This window comes from Manduca sexta, chromosome 26 (genome assembly GCF_014839805.1).
Source record: "Manduca sexta isolate Smith_Timp_Sample1 chromosome 26, JHU_Msex_v1.0, whole genome shotgun sequence".
NCBI classification, from domain to species: Eukaryota; Metazoa; Arthropoda; class Insecta; order Lepidoptera; family Sphingidae; genus Manduca; species Manduca sexta.
The window spans coordinates 15,743,667-15,769,444 of NC_051140.1; the positions used below are offsets into that span (position 1 = coordinate 15,743,667).

General features: G+C 36.8%; 1 protein-coding gene across 1 annotated transcript; it reads left to right on the forward strand.

Annotated features, from left to right (window-relative positions):
• The first annotated feature begins 3,217 nt into the window (after nucleotides 1-3,217).
• LOC115449901 (rho GTPase-activating protein 100F) lies at nucleotides 3,218-15,274 on the forward strand. Its single transcript, XM_030177792.2, has 20 exons — nucleotides 3,218-3,352; nucleotides 3,652-3,735; nucleotides 3,905-4,003; nucleotides 4,834-5,110; nucleotides 5,279-5,420; nucleotides 5,661-5,825; nucleotides 6,195-6,335; nucleotides 6,411-6,541; nucleotides 6,614-7,082; nucleotides 7,157-7,242; nucleotides 7,322-7,473; nucleotides 7,664-7,928; nucleotides 8,095-8,354; nucleotides 8,477-8,662; nucleotides 8,806-9,028; nucleotides 9,466-9,666; nucleotides 9,756-10,043; nucleotides 10,409-10,489; nucleotides 10,582-10,694; nucleotides 10,777-15,274. Exons 1-20 carry the CDS (start codon nucleotides 3,218-3,220, stop codon nucleotides 11,317-11,319), a joined length of 4,041 nt encoding a protein of 1,346 aa, XP_030033652.2. The 3' UTR covers nucleotides 11,320-15,274.
• The last annotated feature ends 10,504 nt before the right edge of the window (nucleotides 15,275-25,778 follow it).

Here is a 25,778-nt window from a genome sequence, read left to right on the forward strand (position 1 = left end):
CTTGATAGCACCTCTGCATACCCCTTCGGAGAAATGAATGAAATGATGAAAGCGTAATATTCGTGTGTATGTAGGTTTCTTTAGAAACTTATCCTTTACGTTAAAGCAAGCAATAGTATTAAGTTAGGTAGATCCCTAAAGATTGACTAATACTAAATTATACTGGTAAATAATTTCGATTATTGAGTAATATTTTGACGGCCTATGCACCACAGTTATAGTCGGCTTGTGAAATTTCAGAGATTCGTTTCTTATTGTAGTAAGAGGTTACTTGATCCCAACCAAGTATTATTTATTTATTTGATGTTCATTATACCCACCACGCAAAAGTGTGTTTTACCAATTATCTTTAATAAGCAGTATTTTAAGTAACCCCTGTTACGTTATTTTTCGTCTAACGTGACGTCATTTGTGACTCTTCAACATAATAATCAGTGACATATATTATGTGTATAGGCGAATATACACATGTTAGGTATATTTCTATATCTATATGAAACTGAAAATTGTTTGCCTTTCTTACGTCGGTTTACAACTTTCTTTACAACAAAGAAAAATGTACTCTATTCTGTTGCGAAATAAAAGCAGGAAATACATGTGACTTGTGAGAGTAGTAGTTTATGCAACAATAATTATAGTTAAATACATTAAAGCTTATGCACGGCGTAAAATGGCACTTCTGTGTGTACTAGACTATAATATGTAAGTCTGCAAAGCACTATGTACATTTCCCGTAGCGGTGCTACGCAGGCTATATGTCGTAGCAAGTTTAGGTTACGTAGCACTTTCTACGCTGATCACGATATTCAAATATGTATGCAAAATTTTGTCACATTACTTAAACTTCATCACAATAATTTTAGTAACAGATACACACCTATATATTACCGTGGAGATTGGCTACGATTCCGTAGCATGTCTACGCAAGTTCATAGTGTATTCGTAGAAGCCATCTGATGCTCGGTTGCGGCAATAAAGCTAACCGCGAGCGGACATAGGACGATTCACGTTGTGGGACAAGTCCGCTCACCCTGCGGTATTCGGGGACTTGCAACTGCAGTACAGTGACCTCGTGCGTACGCGAGGGGTACTCAGAAGTAGGTCACGGCCCCCTCCCGCCTGTGTCACCCCCCGTGCCCCGGCCCGTCCCGCCGTCTCCGCACTCGATCGACCGCCAAAAACGCGCTCTGAAAATCTTTGAACTCAAAGCGAGCTTTGACTTTTTGTTTCATCATTGCTTTTAAATACGCGTGTAACAGATTTCATTTTATTTCTCGCTTGTAGGTCAATTGTATTGTTGAGTAATGGAATCCTTTGTTTCGAACGTTCAACCCGTTTCCGCGCCGTAATATCTCTAAATGACATCTCGAATGAACATTTCCTGATTAAACTGCAGTGTATATTATAAGGACATTTTGCATTTTGTTGTGCACACAACTACATATTCAATTGTACTAGAACCGCTGCGATGTCGCGCGCACCGGAAAAATAACGGAAATAGGAATGCAGGGTGAACTTGTTTGGAAAGTAATTTATGTGGATGGAAAGGGTTTGGTTGGGTCGCTTGTAATCTTATTTTCACATAAACATACATTGGAATCACGCGTTTATACCCAAATCTGTTTGTACGATACTTTTTAACTGGTTATTGTTTTATAATAAAGACATTTATTAATGTACCTATTTGAAATACAATACCTAATAGAGTCTGTAATTTGAAATAAAATATGGAGCATTTCGTAGAAGGATCAAGGATCTACGAGATCATGTCGCGAATGATCTAATATTTGTAGATCGCAAATAACTTTCTCCGGTTGTGAGGATCGGTAGCTCATGTATTCCTATTTTAAAATAGGTATAGTACTACGTCAGCTCGTTAATCTTTTGTATGAATGTGACGAACAAGCTAGTTGTTCACTTGATAATATTTCATTAAAAACCAACGTCCGTGAACACTGAATAAGAGAAAAATCTTTTATAAGGAAAAAAAGGTAGGCTGGGAATAAAGTTAATTTGGGTCCTTGGCATTCTCACTTCACAAAAGTAACTCTAATACTGTACTAAAGTTTTTATACCAGTACTTAAAACCCACCCTTTGTTATTCTTTAAGACCTACCGAAGAGACGACGTCATGCACGTCTACAGCGTAGTCAAAGCCTACGTCGTAGGCAAAATAGCTACGCAATCATTGCATTATTTCTGTCTAGACTATCTCGGTGGCGTAGTTGGATTGCGTGCGCAGTACGACCTCTACTCCGAAATCCCGGGTTCGAAACCCGACTTGGACAAAGTGATATTGTAATTTCTGCTCAGTATCAGAACAGAGTCTGGAATTTGCGCTCGATATGGCGACAGGTTCGCCCGCAACCACATCATGAGATGAAATATACGTGGTGAAAAGTGGAGTGCCCTGGCGGTATCCTTTACCTTACTCCATTTGGGATTAGACTTTTACATAATAGAGACTTATATGGTGTACAAAGTCCATGTTAAAAACAAACATACTCAAATAATCATCGTTATCGACTATTTTGAGCTCCATCATTACTCTAATGATATACATTTGCCTGTTAATCACCTCGTTTAAGCTTGAGTACAAATGCTAATGGAAATACAGCCCTGTAGGCTTAGGGACAACGATAAATATTTTTAAACCCTTATTCAAGCACGGCAAAGTGCCTATATTGAATCTGACGGTAAGTATAGTCCTTTTAAAATGTAATGCCGGCTTATGAAATGCCTCCCATCCCTCGCCAGAATTATGCCGACCTACTTTACTGGAAGAGTAAAGTATGAGGCGACACTGTAATAAGAATGGACTCTATACACTCCTAAAAAAAACGCTATGGGTTATTCACCAGAGAGTGGTCACTATGCAGTTGACTAAAAAAGCTAAATTGCGTTGGTCGTTCCATGTAATTAAGACAAACTACAGAACTAACAAGTTGACAGGTCGGTTACGATGAGTTTCCTATAGTTACCATTGCAACCTCTTTTGAAAACAGAACAGAAGTCCGTTAACGTGTACTTCAATCTCAACCATTGCAATATAGCGCCACGCAATACTTTATATTTAAAGTTCTGAATGGTATTATTATTGACAAGCAGTCGTGTTGCATCAGACTAGAGAATTGTAATTCCCAAGTCAACGCTCCATGCCTTATTCTGTTTGTACCAAGACGTTTATACTCTATAATGAAATGAAAGCTCTAGTTTTATGTTCTCATCGCAGGAGAATGGCCGCGCGGCGCCTGATCTGACGGCGTCGCCGGGGCGCGCGCCGCCCGGCCCGCCGCAGCCGCCGCGCGCCAACCATGCGCCGCCCTGCGTGCTGCAGCCAGACTTCAGAAAGGTTGCCGACCTCTGCATTTTCATATGAGATTCATGTGTACACGCGGTCGTTGGTCTGGTTGTCGGTTGAAGGTTGCGACTTTCAATTGATGTAACGTGACCTCTGAATACAATCTCGTTTGCGATAATACGTCTATTGTTGACTTGTGCTCAAATTTAAAAGTGAATTATTAAGATTATTGTTAAAGTCTCAGTGCTATTGATATAAGGTATATTTTTAGTTGAATGGTACTTTTATGTGATTGCGCAATTGTAATTATTATAAATTGAGAAATGCTAATGTTTCATACAATTTTTCAGGTATCAGGAGTGAGCAATGAAATATTCAGGCAGATTGAAATGGTTGAAAATGACCACGATTCAACTACAGCCGCGGCGCTCGAGGTGAACTATTAATTTATACATGCATAAGATTATGTAGTAGTGTATACACCAAAGAATTTACTGTTTATTCTAGATGTGACCTTAACATTGTAAGACATGATAATAAATCGTAGCGATAAAATATCTCAACGAAAAAGTTAGAATGCTAATGACACGATTCCATTTCTAGGCGGTGGAGCGACGCGGTGAAATGATCGTAAGAATACTTGAATTGAGACAAGTGGGCCGAAACAATATTGAAGCGGCAAAGAAATTCTTCGCATTACAGGTATAGTAAAGCTTACTAATTAGAATGCAGAGGTAATATATTCTCAACATTACCACTCGAAACCACACCTTATAAAAAATAATTTTGTACAAACAATGTGAAACTAATTACATATTTCTTTCGTGCAACAATTTTAATAACGCATGGACGCCAGTACCGAATCGACTTTCACTTTTCGCTAAAAAATGTACAACAAATCTAACAGGTAATTTTCTCCGCTCCATTGACCCGAATAGGTTGGTACTCATCTCGTAACCCAGTACTGAGCCCGCCGTGAAAGAACTATACTCCACTGAACCCTATTGTTCGAGACTGGCCTAGATCGCGGGAATGCGAACGCAATTTAGACCAGCATTGTTAGGATGTGCATTGCCGTTCGTGCCTTACCAGCCTTGTTATGTAATATTGTGGGATAGACGTTCTGTGGTCGATTCCATTCGCTCCGCTCTCGCCAGATCTGTTTGCTATTTGCGGTTTTCGGGAATGATTGGGGTTTATTTATTTTGCTGTCATTCAAGAAAGTAATGGAGATTGCTGGTTTCTGTTTTGACTTACGTAAGGTTACTCCGAACGGAGAAAATAAATGAATTTCTCGTTCAGTATTGTTGTTAGGTTTAGTACAATAATTCAAGTTGGTCGTATAATAATTTATCAAAGCTCCGAGGTAAAATACAATATTTTAGTTAAGGCTTCGCTAAATGCTGACATGCGAAAGAATCGACGACTTATGGGACTACAAGTTCATGACAAAAACAAAGGTTTTATTCTGGTCTCCGAAAAAAAAAGACTAGTGAGTATAAAAAATAATTACTTTATTCTTTTTCCACCAGGACTCTCGCCACATAGTTCAACTAGTGGAAATCGTAAAACGACCAGGACAAACCCTCGGCTTGTACATCAGGGAAGGCGATGGAGGCGCACGAACTGACGGTGTCTTCATATCTCGGATAGCACTTGAGTCCGCAGTCTACAACAGTGGATGCTTGAAAGTGGGAGATGAGATATTGGCAGTCAACCTGGTAGATGTTAGACGAATGTCCTTGGATGATGTGGTGATCATAATGTCAATACCAAGACGATTGTTGCTTTGTACAAGGCAGAGAAAGGGTAAGAACAAATTCATTTTGATACATTTAATATTTAAAACAAATATCTTGCTGTCGACTGTGACAAGAATGCCAAAATATTTCTTATGTAAGAGTAATAAAAATCTTTTGTTAATCATCAACTAAGTTAAAAAGTATATCTCGTAAAGCAATCTGAATTTATTTACAGGTAAATCTGGTCCCGGTTCCCCTTCGCTGCCTCGTTCAGAGCATAAACCGCCGCCAGTCGTCGTATTGAAAAGGGATTGTCGCGATGATGACGACAGAGATCGAGATCGGGACAGAGATCGAGTGGACGGCTTGTATTCACAGTAAATACCATATAATTAATTAAAAAAAACATGAATAGTTTAAACATAAAAATGTATAATGGCATTAATTAGTAAGAAGCCATGGCGATGTAAATTTATATGAATTCTTGGATTATGCCTTTATTCTAGTTAAAATACATGTACATTACGTACATTAAAACTAGGTATAAATAAATAGCAGCTAGATCCAAATCTATGGCAAATTTAAAATTTAATCCAACTAATGTTTTGGTTTCTCAGACATGGAACTCTTCGTTCGACTGGTGGTCCGGGGAGCACAGTGCGTCCCGTAGGAGATGGAAGAGAAGAGAGGAGTCGTCTTCAACTTGGTGCTTTATCACCGGACTCCACTGCTTTAGATCTTTATTATAACCCTAGACCGCCTTCGGATCACTCTACTTGGAGGTATTGATATAATCGTTTATTGATAGTAATGTTTTAATAATAATTATATAAGCCTTTATTCAGACACATAGTTTTAGATTAATTTAATAGCTTAAACTAACCATGCTGACGAGTCGGTGACACCGACAACTTGATCTGTTTGGCCAACTTTGACAAAGGCTTCCTCCATTTTTTTCCACTCCGTTCTATTCAGCGCTTTTCTAGTCCGTGTTTTCCCTGCTACGATCTTTATTTCATTTTCCCATCTTCGGAACCGTCTCCCTCGATTTCTTTTTCTGTTACTTGGGTATATTTTATTATAAGTGGAGCAAAAAAAAAAACAAAATGTTTTCATAAAGAACGTTATTTATTTGATGTTTTCAATTTTAGCTACCGTCCTCCACCACCAGTGATCACGGAGCAGCCTAAATCCTCAGCAACACACTTTGTACCTTATGAACGATCGTATCCTAATACACTTGACAGCCTCGCGGAAAAAGTGCACTCATACTATCCACCCGAGAGTGCGAGGTGAGTATAATCCATTTGTTACTTAGCTTCTGAGTTTGGGAATGTTTTGAATAAAAATATTTTTGAATATCACAGCACGCGATTTGGTGGGCGAGTGCCTCGGTCAGGATCAGAACAGCAATTGCCCCGCGCAGAGACTCATTCTGATTTTGGGCGTCATTCACTCTTGAGATCTAGCCTTAAGGCTTCGGCAGCAGCTGGTGGAGGTAAGGTTTTTTTGAATAATTTATTTTTTAAGTCAATAAATCGAGTGTTACAAGTATTATTGCCTTTTTCAGCAACAAGTCTTTCAAGATATAACCAACGCTACGGTGGCGTAGGAATGCCAGGATCAGGTTTAACCAGCAGTGGCCTAACTGGAACAGGTTTGACTGGCACGGGGTTAGGTGGTCCTGGGCTTCCTTCGGGACTCTCCAGCACCGGACTCAGCGGTCTTACAGGCTCAAGCTTGGTAGGATCTGGACTCACCAGTTCCGGACTCGGAACTGGCCTTTCAGGCACTGGTCTTGGATCGGCTTTAGGTGGAGGCTACGGAACAACAGGGCTCGGGCTACCTTCGTATAGCGGTAAATTCGGCACAACTCGGCGGAACAGGAGTTTGGACTATTCGTCAGACACAGAAGCTACTGCTCCAACAAGAACTCCTTACTATTCAGGTCTAAGTGGCTATCGGAGTAGTACGCTTGGTAGAGATATTGGATCGAAATTTAATTCGCTCCCGAGAGATGTGCGAGGGACTGGACAAAGGTAAAGATATCCTACAATTGATGTGTGTAGATTGCCCCATTCTTATTAATACATTTTTTTTGTGTTGCATAAAGGCTGGGGCTGACAAGACGCGCGGGAAGTGTTCTACAAGACGAACCAGAGCCCTTGTCTTCAAGATTGGATCTTCGTTCTTCCAGAGGTGAATAACAGAATAGCCTAATATACTTTAGGGTAAATATGCTACTTAATTTAAAACGTTAATACTGGCATGATAACAGGTCGCCTGCCCTCATCACCTTCAGTATTTACGTCAGATGAATACCGCGCGTGGTTATCTCGTGCACCCTCGACTAGCGCTCTTTACGAAACGCTACGACCTCGTCTCCCTACGCACTATTCAGCTGAAAACATACACGATGCGCTCAAAAATGTGAGTAAATTTATCCGTCAATTAGGTACTAATGCATCCTTCAATTAGGTACTTATATTTTATTTGGATATTTATATAATTGTTCTATGCTTTTTGTTACGCAATACACACATGAATGGTATATGACATATGGAATTTTTGTTTAAAATTTACTGTTTATAAAATGATACCATTGTTTACATAATTTTAGATGGAGAGTGGAAGTCGTTTCGGGTCGTCTCTCGGTCTCGCAAGCCGTCGAGTGGAACGACCACGGCATTTACCGGCGAGATCAGTTTCTTCTCAACAATTAGGGGCTGCTCAACAACTTGGCACAGGTCCCACCGGAGGTTCACCTTCAGCAAGGCGTGTGAGACAGTTACTGGAGCTAGGATCCCGATTCACATGCCCCAACCCAAGCCCAGTGCCCACTCCGGGATCCAGACATCAAAGACAGCTTGATATTAATCCAAATGGTAAATATAAAAACGTATAACTTTACAATTTTAATGGCGTGATGTGTGTATGTTTTTTGTTTTTATAAAAGCAATATTCATCAGATACAACTTCTGTAGCGTGATTTGGTTCTTTTAAAGCATATTCTAAATTCTAATTGTTTTTTTTTTAAATTCACTTTTCTAGATTTCCTTAAATACAAAGTAGAGAAAACGAACTCTGGCGGTTTGTCGGCGTCTATGACTGGTCTGTCGCGGCTGGCGGGAGGCGTCTCGGGTATGCTGTGGGTACACTTGTTGTCTGGTCGTTCACTCCGACCAGGTCCTTCCGGTTCCTCGCCAGGGTCTCCACCGTCTGGCCCACTGGCACCACCACAGCCAACCGTCACTCCAAGGGATTTGTATTGCGTGCTTGAATGCGACCGAGTGCACAAAGCCCGCACTGTGGTGAGTGATCTTTCATTTTTATTCAACTTCAAAAGAATACATTCAAAATATTCATTCAATGATTGATACCTATTTTTTATTGAAAATTTCTATATATTGTTTTTCTCTCATTTTACTTTTAGGTTCGCACAGGTGAACTACAATTCGATTGGGATGAATCATTTGAACTGGAACTCGTCGATAATAGGCTATTGGACGTACTGGTGTATTCATGGGATCCTCAACACAGACACAAACTGTGCTACAGAGGAACAGTCTCGCTACCGGATTTGCTTTTACGTACTCCCGCTCATCAACTTGCTATCAAGGTAATGTACGAAAATATACATGACTACTTTATATTCATCAAAGCCATTGTCATTTTATCTTCATGGTTTTCACAAAATATCCACTTTCAATTCAATCAAACAAATTATATAATCTTCTAATATATGGCTATCTTTTTTTATAGATGGAACCCCGCGGAACATTGTTTATCAGAGTGCGGCACACAGAACCCCACGAGCTGTTCCGTAGAAGACCTACCCAAGGACGCATATCTCCCCCGCCGCTCTTCGGCGTGGAGTTAGAAGCAGTAGTGTCTAGAGAGGTCAGAGCTCCCCATGCAGCGCCCGTGCCGTTGATAGTACGTCGCTGTGTGGAGGAAATTGAAAGACGTGGCCTCGATATCATAGGTAAGATGTTGTAGACATTTCAGTTTGAAAGTTTTTATATAATGTGTATATAACAGTTTCCGGTGGCATCCAAACTAAGCTGCCCTCGTATCTTGGGCTCGTAACTTGAATAATAAGCCGCATACATAGCATTTTATTGTGTTTATTGCGATAAAATTTACTTTACTGACATTATTTTTGCAGTCTAGAATTCTAGTATATTTTGTCATGAAAAAAATTTTTTTTTACCGCTTTACTATAATCTACGCATCCCTGGTACAGATTTCTACATTATCACTAGATAACTCTGTCTTAGCTGTTTGATTAGTTCAGTTGACGCAACGTTTTAATTTGTTTTAAATTCTATGTAGTATTCCAAAAAAAAGGTCCTTACTACATATACTTACATATTTTTCGCTATATTTTAGGACACTAACTAAAAATTTCTGTCTCCATAGGTCTTTACCGATTATGTGGTTCTGCAAGCAAAAAGCGTGTTTTACGAGACGCATTTGAGCGTAACGCCCGTGGGGTGGAGCTCTCGCCAGACTCCGTGCCCGACATCAACGTCATCACGGGACTCCTGAAGGACTACTTGAGGGAATTGCCGCAGCCGCTATTCAGCCGCTGCCTGTATCAGATGACTTTAGACGCATTAGGTAAGTATCATTGATACTTTAAAATGTAAAGGAAAAAATATAACGAGATGGAATTACTTTCGTTCCTAAAAACTTTGTTCTTTGCACAGGAGTTTGCCTGCCAGACGACAGAGAAGGTAACGCTCGTCTCATGGCTTCGATAGTGGAATGCTTACCACGAGCGGCTCGAGCCACGCTGGTCTTCCTCCTGGACCACTTAGCCCTCGTGGTAGCCGCCCAGGATCGCAACAAGATGTCGCCACAGCATCTCGCTGTGGCGCTCGCTCCACCACTGATGCTCCACTCACAACCATCAGAGAGAGGAGAGTTGGATTACCAGAGACCAATACATGTGCTACAATGTCTCCTCCAGATCTGGCCGCCACCTAAACGTTCAGGTAATGTTATCGACCGTTTCGTTCTTTAATTAAATAAATTTTCAGATTTTTATATTAGTGTCTAGAAGCTTGAAGGGTTGATCGTAAATTGATTAAAGAAATTGGTTCTAAACGCTTGGTGTGCAGTATGTAACACCTGTATATTCAGACGAAGTAGAGTATGATTTTCTGTATTGCTTGCTTAAATTATTTTTTGTGATTTGTCAGTTGTAACAAACCGAGTAGTTTTATCGAAATAGCTAACAGTGAGCTTTGTACGATTGTAGTGTGCATTTTAGTTTCAGTAGCTGAAAAACTGTTAGTGCCTTATCAATGAGTGTTTTAAAGGCTAAGCGGTACCTTAACGCATGTATGTTTGTAGACAGTTCGGCGCGGCGAGCCAGTAGTCGGGCCGCGTGGAAACAGAGTCAGTGCGTCGCCAGCGGCCTCACTCACCCTCCCCCAAGGTATTCAGCATCATGCTCATGTATTTAATGTATCAAGCATATATTTTAAATGTCAGTGAAAGCAATCGTGTTTTCTTAATGTTGGGACACAGGCCGAGTTCCGCCCTCAGTCAGTCCATATCGGCCTCAAGTGGCAGCATCAGCAGCATCTCCGCCGCCAGCTCTCTCGGGTCGGCCCGTGCCCGACCGCTCGCCGCCCGCACATGTATGTTACACCTCCACCTTATTGCGATCATCAAAGAATTTAATATGTACGATGTGAAGATTAACTAAATCTTTCTTGTCAGGCTCTCTCATCAGTCAGGGGCGGCCAATATCGTCCGCAGTCGCCTCTCCGCGGACCTCTACCCGCGCCGCCGCGGCCGCGGCAGGTGACGGTGTCCTCTCCCGGTTCGGGCAGCACTAGTTCCGGCAGTCACAGCCCTGCGGATACAATCAAGCACGGCGGCTCAGTGTCGTCGATCCTGCGGCAGCCGGAGCGTGCACCGTCGCCGCGCAGCTCACCGCGTGCGTCCCCCCGCGGCTCCCCGCGCGCCTCCCCGCGCGCCTCGCCGCGCGACTCGCCGCGCTCGGCGGGCACGCCGCGGGAGTCGTCGCCGCGCGCGGCCGCGTCCGCTCCGCCCGCGCCCAACGCGCCTGCGCCCAGCGCGCCCTCGCCCTCGCCGGTGATCCCGGGCACGTCGGCCGGGCTCGCGGTGACGCTCAACTCGGGCCTGAGCCCGCGCTACGACTCCTCCACCAACCCGTTCCTGCAGCAGTACGACGCGGAAGCGGAGGCGGAGGCGTGGCGTGCGGCCGATATCTTCTCGCCGCCCTCGACCCGCTCGTAGTGGCGTCGAGTTGAGATTTTCTAGTCAATTTTTTTAAATCGAATCGCGGCCGCAGCTCCGATTCCGCTGTACATTATGTTGTTTGTTCGAGCGTGATGCGCGTTCGCGTATTTGTTATATATAGAGCGAGTTGCGATGTATATTATGGTGAGAATGTATATGCTGAGGCGCGAGGCTCGACCTCGCCGTCCGCCGTCGGCGCGCCCCGTAGACTCTATAGTGTTTATCGTATTGTATTGTACATTGTATATAATAAACGTGTATGTAGGTACGCTCCAATTTTGTACCGTTAGGACGGGACGGCGGCGGGCGGCCCGCGGCGCTACACACATCATCCCACATATCAGAGATTTGTGTACGCGATTGACACGGCGAGTATAGTATTAACTATTGATACAGTAAATTTTGGTCAGTTTGCACAAAAATATACATTAACCTCATCGACGGTAAGGTCATACACAATTTATAATCGCTCGTATAAAACGATGACATTAATTATTTAGGTTGTCGATGGCGAACACAAGTCAGTAGTTCGAGTAGGGAGGTGTATCATAGGTCAGACGTTCGGACTGTCTTGAGACTGAGACCATATCATAGTACCTGGCTCGCGTCTCGTACTCATTGCGCGAGACTCGGCCGCATCCGTCGTAGAACCAGCGATTACGCCACGTATTGTGCAAATTTAGCAACGCAAACAGTTATCGTCAATGTTAAATATCCATTTAATAATCCTTGTTCATTAACTAAAGTATTAAAAATATGTAACGGTATTAACTTATATAGAGTTAGTAAAGCAATTTTACGAATCGCTAATTCTATGAAGGAATGGAATTTTATTCATTGGTTTCGGTCGCATTCTCAAGATCAGAGGTATTATGTTCGAAATTTGAATAAGTTTAGTGGGACAAAATTATTCAATATAAAACGGATTAATAATATTATTATAATTAAAAAGTATGATTAAAAATAAATCAAACTTCGAAAATAAAACCTCAGTTCTTAATACTAGCGTCTGCTAGACATATAAAATTGCATTTATAAGGGCAGTTGAAACGCGAGTTGGAAACATTCAATGCTATTATCGCACCGTAAAAAGGTGGACAATCTGGTAATTTAATTGCCCATGTAAAAGTATCTTAAAGGTGGTAGAAATTGACCAATGACAGCACTGGATCCTACTTTCACTGCCATGATTGGTCCATTTTAAGATAGAAAGCATTATAATATACACTTGTTTATATGTCTGTCGGAGGCTACGCGGTTACTTTTTACTTTTGAGCGACACATCAAGACGAAATTTTGTTGTTAAAATATTACTGTTTATAAAAATAGAGATGCACAAATAACACGACTGATATGGGACACAAAATGTTTTTGATAACTTTTTACTTTTTGTATCTAACTGTTCCTCGTTTGTAAATGAACTAGACTTTGTTGGACGACCTCGCCTTTACTGTACCTCTGTAAATTTTAAAAATAAATTATTTATTCGTACATGAATTCTAATTTTAAAATAATATTTATTTCAACGTTCATTCATGCTTCTTGAATAGGGACTGTTTAATAGTGATTAAATGACTATTAATAAAGTAAATAATTATTATTTTCGTAGAATGCATGTACGAATATTTACAATATCTTATATGAAGGCTGAATATCGATGACAATATGTAGCGATAAATGTCGGTCGATCGAATTTTGTCGAACGATCGCCTTCATGAAGATGTCGCTCGGTTCGTGTTAACGGACAGATTAATTTTAAATGTTTTGTACATTTATAAAACGTATATTATCATGCCTACACTATATATTTATTAGTTTTTGTTAATATTGCGAGTCCAATATATAAATCTAACATTCCTGTTGAATTATATTCGCAAATTATATATTTTGCGTCTAGTTTTTATTTGCCTAGAATTGTGGATATAGTCTTAGGTAAATTAATATTAAAGAGTAAATATAATATTATAACTATGACAGATATTCAATTCATCGCAATTGAATTAAAAGTTGAAGGCAACGAGCGACATTATAACTTTATGTTATACACGCAGACCCGAAACATGTTGCAAAAATCCTTACATATTACCAAACAAAGACGTCTATAGCGTCTATCTGAACCTAATAAACTTAAAAACTTTCAAACGGGTTTCGATGTTCTATGTTGAGTTGAGACCCTGGAAAGGACATAGTAGATCCTTTTATCACGAAAAAACTTTCACGCAGGCGACGCCACGAGCAAAAGCTAGTACATAATATAATAGAATAGAGTATTTAAATACTAGAAAGCTTGTAGGAGTGATAATGTACTAGATCTGTTAATACGAACCGATATGATTCAAGTGCTCACTCACTACGCTGTATTTATTACTTTATATAACTTGGACGATGGCTGACTCTACTATACTAGAGAAGAGATATGGATGCTTTAAGACTTTTTGAATTGAACCATGAGGCAGTTCTTTGTACTATTCTTTCACTACAATTATTAAATATTAATAATTTGGAGATATTTATGAAATATAATAGCGCAATCAATAACGACACAAAGTAAAATAAACATACGTATTTATAGGAACACGTAAGTCTATATAACTGGATAATGAGACTTAAAATCAAACCTCAGGTCATCTGATCATCATATGTGGTCATGGTCATCCATGCACTCATGAGCATCTGAGTAATGGAACTATTAATTCCTTCATTGAATATTCATAGCTAATGATAAATAAATATGCATAAATAACGTGTACAGCCGGAATACACTACTTTTGTTTTTGCGCAGACATTAGAGATCAAAACAATATGGAAAAGAAACTTCCTGACTTTTTGATCACTTAAGTAAATTAAACATTACTATTGCATTATGGTGAACAATATCTATTCCCGGTGTATTGACGACAACCGGTACCTACTACAAGTATTACATAGAATATTAAATATAAATCGATTGACGTAAGCAATTTATGAAGGATTATAATAAAATAGAATAAATAATATAAATATACTTACTATTGTAAATATAGCCTGGTGTGTGGCCACTTTATTTGTGTATTACGCCCTGCACTCTTGTACACGCGGATCTTATCATACGTTTAAGATGTCAAATATCTTTAGGAGTCATAATAAATAGTAAATACATTTAAATATAACTCGTATAACCAGCTAAGAAAATTTAAATTTTGCCATCAAGCAGTAAATCTATATTTATAAGACGAATTGGTAATTTCGTTTGAGATGATTTCTGAGAGCCAGTCGTAAAGGCAGTGTGTCCCGTGTACAGGAAGCAGAGTCTGGTAGTAAATGTGAGTGAGCTTGGAGCTGATGTGTCGCTCGACGGTCCGGTAGCCGGCCCGAGCGTAACGGTAGTGTGTAGTGACAACGGCGCACGGCTTCTGTTGGCTTCTTTCGTGGCTGTAATTGTGAGAGATTACACTTAGACTAATAACATTACTCTCTAATAATGTTATATTTATAAGAAAATTTTATTCACAATTGTTGCTCAGATACAGTACCCTCGCTGAGTTTTTCGAATACTATACCTATAATATAATGAATGTATTGTTTATTCTATTTGTATAAAAACTTACCGTGTCATGTATTAAATAAATCGTCGTATATTCAACGTTGACTACGATTTGTACTACAAATTTAAATAGATAAATAAATATGAAAAATTGTCAAACCCTGCCATTTACAGATATATAAAGGCGTAAATTAGTGATTACTGATTAGATTGAATAAATTTTTCAGTTGCAGCCGAATGTTTTATTGGAAGTGTGTATCTCTCAAAGTTATCGCCGCTGTAAGTTTGTGTTGCGAGGCGTTCGGCCTCTCAGATATCAGTATTTCGACATTTGGTAAAACGTAGCGTTACGTGTACTTACGAACAATAACCACCGCTCGTATCTGTACCGGGCGGTTGGACACAGACTAAATAAATAATACGACGTTACATGTGTCTTCTTTTTTACCTGCTACGTTCAATGCGGACAGTGCATTGATATTACACAATGCTGTCTTGATTGTCTAAAGATAAGTAAATAATTCAAAAGGTATCCAAAACATTTGGTCTAGATTTTCGAAATGAAACAATGATTTTTACTTATGAAATCAAAAGACACAGCTTAGTAAGACAAAGTAGGATTAGTAAGACAGAAAAGACAGAGTAGGACATGAGTATTATAAATTATTTTATTAACAATGTGGTTACAATTTATTATCATCTAGGTTTGGAGGCGACACCACTAGCGTAAGATTTATCCCTTAATAAAAGTAAAGAAATCTAATTCAACCAAAATATAGGCAAGTAATAATGAGACTGTATAGGTTTATATCAATGGAGCTGTTTAAAAAATAAAGGTTCACGAAATCCAAGATTTACAGCAAAGTTTTGATGTATTAATTAGACTACATATTTAGCAAATAATCGTTGCATATAATGGCAACTAGTGAAGTAACAAATATTCGTATTGGTATTCATATTTGAGAATTCTAGAGATACAGTATTCGCTACATCACAAACGTCACACCTATTTTTTGAACTATTATGAGACGACAATATTTTAAAGAATGCTCAGAGAAGAATCAGTATTTTAAGGTGAGTTTTAGGTATTGTACAGACGTAACCAACTTTTATTTATGTCTTTTTGAAATCAATATAAGAATTTAACATAAACAGACAAAGCAAAGTTAAAGGCAATGAATGTCCAAAATCTGCTTCTGTTTTGTATTATCCTGGTCTAGGTACCAGGACCCACCTTCCTACTAAGATCTTTCCATTTCGCCCGGTCTTTTGCATCCAGCTCAGTAAGACCATTGACTCTCATATCTTCATGAAGAACATCAAGCCAAAATTTCTTGGGTCGTCCACGGAAAAATACACCCGGACGTTTAAGGCACAGGCATTTGCGACCGACGACGAATATCCAGAATATATTTGTAAAAATAATAGTTCCTTACATAATCTAAATTCCAATAAGGAAATACAATACACAAAAATACACTTCGTATAATTACACAACCTAATAAAACGATCAATAAATTGAAGTTTCGATTGCAACGACATCTACCAACTCACTTGCGTTTCAGTTTATAAACTTATGTTCCAACCTAGGCTTATTCCTTTGTTCGCTTACCATAAGATTAAACTGCATTGCATAGAACTTTATAAACAACCCTTCCTGTCCTTACCGTAGCAATTTGAATAATAACGCGAATACTAGATGGCGCTGATGGTCTTTTTCTATACGTGATGAGGTAAGCACATGCAAATATGATTGATGCAAAAATCAAAAGTAAGTACCTAATTAATAAAATTATACATTTTTGAAATAATTTTTTTTTGTTATTTTGCCAGCGACAACAATAGAAAATATTAGTTAGCGGGTACATATTGATTTACATATCCTAAGCTGGTTAGTGAATAAACTACAGATCATAATATAATTATAGTTACCTACTATATTGGAATTTTTCAGCGTTAAATTGCTAAGTTACTTATTGAAAACCATCTCCCGTTACAAAATTCCCTAAGAACGACACCGGCACCATTTATTTATAAAAAACCATTATCTCCCATGGGAGTAATTTACCTGGATAAAAAACTTTACTATATTGTGTTAATTTAGGGCGCCATGGTCTGCCATTCGTGTGCCAAATCCATTGAGTTGTTTCTATTTTTTAGTTTTAAACAAAGACTTTTAAAGTTATATAGAAAAAAATGTTGCGCTCAGGCTCAGGATGGTGTACCGTGAAATAGCAAAATACCAATGTAAAATACTTAATATTTTTCCATATCATGATTTGCACTTCTTTATTGTGCATATTAGCATATTTTTTGTAACTGCTGTGACGTCTTGTCTCACAGACATTTCAATTGCGACGACCTATTTATTACCAATTGGCAAGAAATTTAGAGCACAAATTTTGTCTTCATGTCCGGTCTATAACTAACTACTGCTTAATGTCTTCGCTTCTAAAAAACGTTTAAACATTTTCACAAACTTTCGCATTGATAATATTGTTGTTATAAAAGATATTATATATAAACCTGTGTGGTGCAAATATTTAATTAACGTTTACTTATTAATTTTAATCACGATAAACCGATTACGCAAACCACTTTCCTTATAGCAGAAATTTTGCAATATTTATAAAGCTTCAACACGGTAATCCCTTTAGTGAGTGGCGAGGTGGCTTCCACGTTTTTTCGCTCGAATCGGAATAAAAGTAGCTTTCTTTTTAAATTACGTGAGCGCTGGATGACAATTTGTATTAGTAATCCGGTGGCAGTTTATTCAAAAAAGTACGAGTTGGCATTCTATAATGGCGGAGAAAATCTTTGATCGTGAAATGTGAGATGGAAATTATTTTAGGGTACCAAATTTTTTAAAGTAGAAACACAGTGATCTATAGGTATAAATCACAAAAAAATTATTTTGGTTTAAAATACAATAATAAACTTAAGTATATAACTCCAGTCTATTAATGTAATACATACTTATATAGTAATGTATATTATTTAATATCTGTTTTATATAAGACATTATTATAATAATAAAATATCTTATATATTTCTTACTTCCAAGACCGAATAATTTATTTATCGAAGACTAGGCTATATGGATCTGACCTTTACCTCTCCGCAAACAGGAATAAAAAAAATAACTTAATATCCGTAATGATTCAATAACCGACTTCGGAAAAAAACTAAATGCTATGAATTACACCAAAGCTTTTGTCGTTACTATTAATTTATTCATGTTGTTTTTAATACTGTAAGTATATCAAGTGATGGTAATTTAACAAGTCCGTATTTATTTTTTTATTCATAAGCAGGGAAAGTCCAGGACACTTGTACCGAGTTTGATTTAAAACGTAATATTTTCTTACAAAAAGAGTAAGTATAGAGATTATTTATATAATTTATAACGATAACTAAGTTATGCAGGTATACTTTTGCATAATTATTTTTTTTATAACAGAATACTATAAAAATATTTATATATATATGTCTCTTATTTTATTTGGAAAACAAAGATGATTTTGTGGTGATAAGGGATTTAATAATGGAATATGAATTTAAGTCTTTCCATCACCAGGCCAAGCGGGGTGTAAAGAGAGTTGACCATACATTTCAAGGTTAAAAACAAAGATTAATAACTGGAATTTCAAAAGTTGAAGTTAATATTACTAATTCTTGTAATAAAAAAGCAAATGTTTACAATATTTTAAAATTCATAAAGTCAAACATTTGTATACAATGAACAAAATTAAACATTTTAATAATGAGAATTCTTGGCATTTCTTAATAATTTGAAGCTTAATAATAAATTAACTTATATGCCACGATTTGAAGTTTGAATACCAATATTTGCAAATTCAAATGCTAATTCCATTGCTTACTCTATAGTTACCATAATGCATTTTAGGTACTACAGATCAGAAATTAATTAACAACGACCTTTTTATTTGAAATGGAAAATGACTTCTTTTAAATATTAAATTTGATATCAACTTATTCATAATTTAATACTAAGCAATTCATTTCGTAACGTTTTAATGTACTTTTGTCGACTGCTTAATAATTATCTGTTTTTCTTATAGAAGTATCTATCCTCTTTCAATTCATTTAAGTATACTTGTAGTTCTAATATGTTGAAAGAAGCACTTTGATTTAAATAGTAGATTCACGTATTAATCTAATACGTATTAAATTCGCAGTTTTAGTTCGAAAATGTGGTTCCAGTAGGGGTGAACTTAGTAAGTTTCGATACGTAATTCGCCACACTAAGCCTCCCATATAAGATGGTTTTCATTTTAATAATAATAATAATTTTATTTATTTGCAACAAAAACATCACAATAACATAGAGTACAATTTTATGTTGCTAACTACAGTAGTTAAAGGGATAACTGTGTTGCAGTGAGCAGCGCTTATCTCCAGACATGAATATAGTTACCAGGGTTTTAAAGTAATAAAAAAAGGAATATAAAAATAAAATGTGTGTGTGTGTGTGTGTGTGTGTGTGTGTCTGGGTGTCTGTGTGTGTGTGTGTGTGTGTGTGTGTGTGTGTGTGTGTGTGTGTGTGTGTGTGTGTGTGTGTGTGTGTGTGTGTGTGTGTTTGTGTGTGGGTGTACGTAGGTACGTATGCACAGAGCACTTAACAAAGTCTAAAAAAAGTAAATAAGAATAAAAAGTTAATTAAAAATTTTACTACAGATAATTATACACGTCTATCTCCTCTCAAAGGTCCGGGGGAAGGAAAATTGCCTCTACCCTTCATATCTTATAAAAAAAACATATAGAAACTCATTACAGAACTCTAATATCCTGTTGCTTTTACTTCGCTGACGTTTCTGTTAAATCCTAGCACAGCGTCTGCGGTAAATTTCAATATTTGTAATAACGCCACTCCGTTATCGAATTTATTTCCGTCGGTTCGAACTTGTCCGTTGCACGAAGCTTTTTGGAATATTTAAAGGAAATATTTTGTGCAGCCTTTACTCTGATTTCCTGCTGTTGAAAGGTTTTAGACGCATAACAAATTGGAATGTCCTTTTAAAATGCATTAAAAACTTTAATGCGACTAATTTGTTTTGTAGTTTTGTTTGTGTTTGTCGTTTGCTCTGAATATTGTAGTAAAAACGTTTAGGTTGCGTTCTTTGTGGATTTTTATTCGCTTTTCTACTTATTTGTATTTGGTTTTAGTATAGGCAAAATATGAATAATTCAAATCTTACAATCTGTTGTATTAATATAATTTCTACACAATAATGCTAAGTAAACATTGTTGTCTTTGGGAATACTGATTTAGCGGCAATCGTTTTGTAATTATTGATTTACAATTTAAGCAATATGTTGACGTTTAACATGGTGCCACAGCTATCAACCAATTTGCAACCACTGATGTTGTACGGTTATATAATAATCTCAAATGAACAAGAGATCACTTTACTTTTTATTTTTAGGCTTACAGACTAATAACATTAAGTCAAGGTTATATTAGTGTATAATCAATAAAAATAATGATCATAGTCACGTAAAATAAGATAACTTGAAAGCACATTAATAAAGCCAAAGCTATTAGTAGGACTTAAACACAAATTGCCTCGTTTAAAAAATACACGTTCTTTAAACGTGGCTACAGAAACCAGTTAAAACCCATTGATGTTCAAAACTTAACGCTTCAACAGTTCGACTGAAATAATTTAAAGTAAGAAATAAGTTTTTTACTCAACGCAGCTAAAAGTTGAACTTCTTTGCGGCTCTTAGTTGTTTTCGAGTGTTTATGGCGGCATGAGAATGAAGAAATTCTTCGCTGAGTTATTTGAGATTGGAAGTTGAAAATTTGATCGGGGTTGAAAATCAAAATGCTATTCTAGTTACAACTTTAGTTTATTTGAAAGAATTTTTATCATAAAAGAATGAGATACCATCTGCTTGTTTTCTTTGTTTTTGTACGCTTAGAAAACATGTGCGACTGTATAATGAAATAAGTAGTAGCACGCGCCGTTATAAATTGTAGAGGTGATTGGTAAATTCCTAAAATATCTAATACAAGAAGAGAATCAAACAAAACAAATTTTAACTAACGAGTTTGTTAATGATAATTAAACTATTAGGTAGATTAATTAAACTATATTGTGGTTATAACCGCTAATAGTTCGAGATCCGATAGCAGAATTTCTACATATTATTTACATTATAAGTAAGTTCTATTTAAATTATTACTGTCGTGGTAATTATGATATTACTCTACAAATAGTAACTTACTTTGTTAGAGCACATTGTATTTTTTTAAGTGGTTTGTGACAACTTTAAGTAAGGGAATTGTACTAAAAACCTAATGAAATTTTAAAAAAAATTACATACAACACCACACGCTAATTTAAAGGTCTAGACTGACTTACCAACAATACAATCTTAAGGCGTTATATTGTACAGGACCGCAGATCATACATAGCTGGAGATTCTTAAACGACACTACTAAATAGTAACGTGTTACTACGTTTGGAATTAGTTGTTGTAATATTTAATATTATCGAGTATTATTCTCTCTAAAACTAGCTCTGTAAGTATTACCTACATATAATTATAGGATCCAAAGATAAACAAAACAGCATTTATATAAGTTGTAACATCTTCTACGAGCAGCGATAACAAAAAACCCTCTGATTCAATGAGATTCAGTGTTGTATTATAATTAAACGTAACGTAACGACCATTAAACGTAATTTAATGACTGATTGGTTAATGACTACGTTACGTTTAATGACTGATTGGTCATTAAACGTAATTTAATGACCAATATTAATTAAATAAATACCAATATTAATAATATAAATTATAAAAATTAATAATACAGTTTAATCAAAATGTTTTTATTAATATTACATCCGGATCTCTGGCTACATAATTAAATTTATTAATTAATATTGGTCATCAAAGCGATTCATTTATGAAATTGAAATATAATGTAGGAGTTATTATGGCCTTAGTAATTAAGATAATATTATGTCCATTGTCTACCTCCGGGTGACAGTAAAGTGCAATATGATGCCTTAATTTGTAATTGAAAATTTTATGTTAGTGTTAGTAGTAATTTAGGTGCAGTTGCTACTGTTGGGTAGTCTTATCACTTAGCATTTACCATCAAGCATGCAGACCGCAAGTATTGTCATTCCTTTGCTTAAAAAAATACTTAAGTATCTCATATCAATATTTTATTGGTTCTCCATGACGATGTATTTACTAATATCTTCTTAAACGATATTAGCAGCTTTTTTTGCCTCAACAATAGCAAACGCTCTGAAAGTATAATGGTTAATATTATAAACCTTATCGTTATATAAATAAGTACGCAATATACTCCTCATTTACTGTCAATATTCGTCGAGCACTTGAACGCATGAATTGGCTAGCTGCCCGTGAGGGATTTGAATCGGTTGGGCAATCTAGCTTGGAATGCTAAATGGGTATCAATTTCTGATGACGTTACCTGATGGCTATGGAAAGCATATTTAGAAATGCGAGCTAGTGAAACTAATTTAGGCTCAGTCACTTCTGTCCAATGATATAATAGAAGTTTAGGCTCAGTGACCTTTGTCCCATGATGTGATAGGAGGAAAATAACTCGCATATGAGAAGCTAATATAGGGAGATAATTAAATGTGTCGTGTTTCGGGATCAGTATGTTTATATCTGGTTTTAAGTAAACCGGCTAAATTGAGGGAGGGATACACATCTCTCATCTGGCAACACTCTATTTGGAATTATGCTGTTTTACTTTAAGGTACATTAGAGTCATATGTCATACCCTTATATGTAAAAAAATCCGAAGCAAGAAAAATTACAAGCGCTTTTCTATGCATGTTCGATTTTGGACTCAAACAATTTCACGGTTCTATCAACTTGGACAGAGTTACCCTCATAGAAATATTTGATTAATCAGTTATATGAAAAACCTGCATATAAATCCACACCCACGCCTTTAATCCCCGAAGAAGTAGTCAGAGTCGTAACTGGTGCACGCGCTTTCCACCATACGGATTCGGAGTCTACCATCTTATGGAAACAAATTCCAATCTCCGGGCTGATAGTGAGTAAAAGAACCTAATATAATTTTGTCCTAACCGGGCATCAGCACTGCAGACGTACCTTAATACAACTACCGTGGCAGGGACATATAAATCAGTCCCCTAGATATTAAACATATACCTGCCGTAGTTGCTAGTTGACCTGGTTTCGAAATGATATCCCCAGTAAGTCTGATTCGCTTCGCGTAACGTTACTTTAAACTTTCTAGCATCAGATCCCACTGCAAACTTAATATGTATAAGGATCAAAGTTTTGATTTACTTTTATAAACTTAAATCTCAACGTGATAGAAGTTTAGTATTACTTAAGGCGTGATATTCTTTTTTTTAATAGTTTTAATCATGAATGAATGTCACATCTATTTAAATTAACCAGCGGTTGCTTGGACGACCCAGTGTAGCTCGTTTCTGCAATTAAAAAAGCCTATACTAATTTCTAAAATAATGTCCTTCAACTAGTAATGTCAAAATTGGTGATTAACAAAAATAAACAAATAGACTAAATAAAAATGTAAGCTTGATAAGAATAAAACAAAGGTCTTGTATTCAAATCCGTCACAATTTTAAGGATTGGAATCTCCTTACAACAATATCATTTATTTTACAGTTACTTACTCTTGTAACTTAGGGCCTGTTTCATGACTAATAGGTAAATGTTCTTCATCACATATGAGAAGCCAACCAAATATAAAAGTCACACTCTAATATACGCTCCCAAATGAAATATGGTAATAAAATGAGTACCTACTATCTACATTCGCTGTTTAACATTATAACCGTCATCTAAAACTTACTTAAAACTTGTGAAGTAGGCCTACATAAATAGCTGGACAGCTCTACATAAATAGGTGGACAGCTAAAATCTTGATAAAAATTTGAAATCTAGTGTTTAACATCACCTTTAGTTAATAACGGGAGTTTTTTTTAATACGGGCGCGGTAGTGACCCCACTGCATCTGATGGTAAGTCGAGTGGGGTCCGATAGAATATTGATTGACGAAAAATGATCGCCTCTCGATAGTCAACACCATTATACCGGCCTATTGGAACCGGATATACACAGACAGGAACTCGACACACGTGGTCCATATGGGTTTTAACATCTTATGTGCCGTGCTCGCTATTCGGGTATAAAATATATCCTACCACCAGCAATTGAAGCAAGTTCTAAATCAGGGATGTTATGGATACGAAATTTCGGATATGGATATAGGAATAAAATTATATCGGTTTCGGATACGGTTACGGATATGTAATTATTTCGGATAGATTCACGTGGCGCGTGAGCGGTGAAACAAAAACTTGTCGGAACATATTATTCGTAACTTATCCGAAACTTTTATAACGGATACGGTTACGGATATATTTTTATTTCGGATATCCGATAGTTTCGGTTATGATTACGGAGCTCCATAACATCCCTGTTCTAAATACAACTACGTAAACAAACTCGAGAACAAAAGTTAGTTGTAAATACCCGACGGCGTTACCCTTTCCACGTTTAGTGTAAGTTTTATTACGCGAAGGAGCTTGATGAGTTTATTTCTTCTAAGAACAAACGGCAAACGCTTGATATTAAAAGTGCACGAACTGATTTACCGCTTAGAGTTAATGCTTCTGTCTTGTATTATGCCTTTTTATTAAAATTCATATGCCTAAAAATGTAGGCATATAGTTAATAAGATAGATGGGAAAACATCATTTTATTAATAGAATGTTGGTAGATTTTTTTCCAACTTTATTTTTTATATTTTTACAGTCAATGTGTATGTATGATTACTATAATTATAATTAAAATAAATATAATTAATATAAACAAGTTCATTATCAAATAACATACTTAAACAATTGATATAAAATAATTGATAAAAAAAGCAATGTTGAAAATTAATCATTTTTTTGTATTCTTCAGGAACTTCCACTGAAATTACCATTTTCCCATCAAAGCACCGTTTTAAAATATTCTAGTAAAATAGCTTAGATTACTTTTCACATAATACCATCATACGAAGCTATTAAACGAGGTCAAGGCTGAGATATTTTTCCAGCGTAATAATTTCCCGTGAGATTAGCTATCCGCAGTAACTTGCTGTATAATAAACCTTTAAGTGTTAGTCTTAGTGTGGTAGTTTGACATAAGTTAGCGATCGTAAAGTACTTTCGATATGAAATTAACTGTGAACTCGATTTTTGTGCTGTTGATTTTGGATATAGAATTTCGCTATCGTTAACTTACGTGATACCGGTATTGTAGCTTATACCTTTTTTACATAGAGACGGCCTCGAGGTATCTTGTTGCATTAAGATAGCTGCGCGGTAACTTTCTTGCGCGATGCGATTTCACTATAAAATTCATTATATAATCAAGTTCCAATGCAGTGTTAGTGCAGAGGCCACCTATTGACCTTTAGTCATCTTCTCATCGAACGTGCTATATAGGTCAAATTAGAACTGATATTTTTTATATACGGCCGGCTGACGGCAAATTAATCGCCTGATGGTAATTCTTTACTGCACATGAATTTTTACAATAGCAAAATAATTACTGGGTATATTGTATGCGATCTTGGAAGAAAGCCTGTTTGGGCGAGTTATGGGTTTTTAGTCATATAGCAACAGTAAACCTGCTGTTACTTTACTATGGTTTTTTGTTCAGCCAGTCCATTCATACAGATCAGATTTTGTCGATTTGGTCGATTTAAAAAAAAAAAAAAATGATCAGCCAGTATTTACAAATTTAAAATTGGAAGACAACTAAAAACTTGTAAATGGAACATAAGTTTATCCTACAGTCGTCATCAATCATACAGAGCATTATACTCCTGAAGGTATTTTAATAACGGACTTCGGGCCCACTG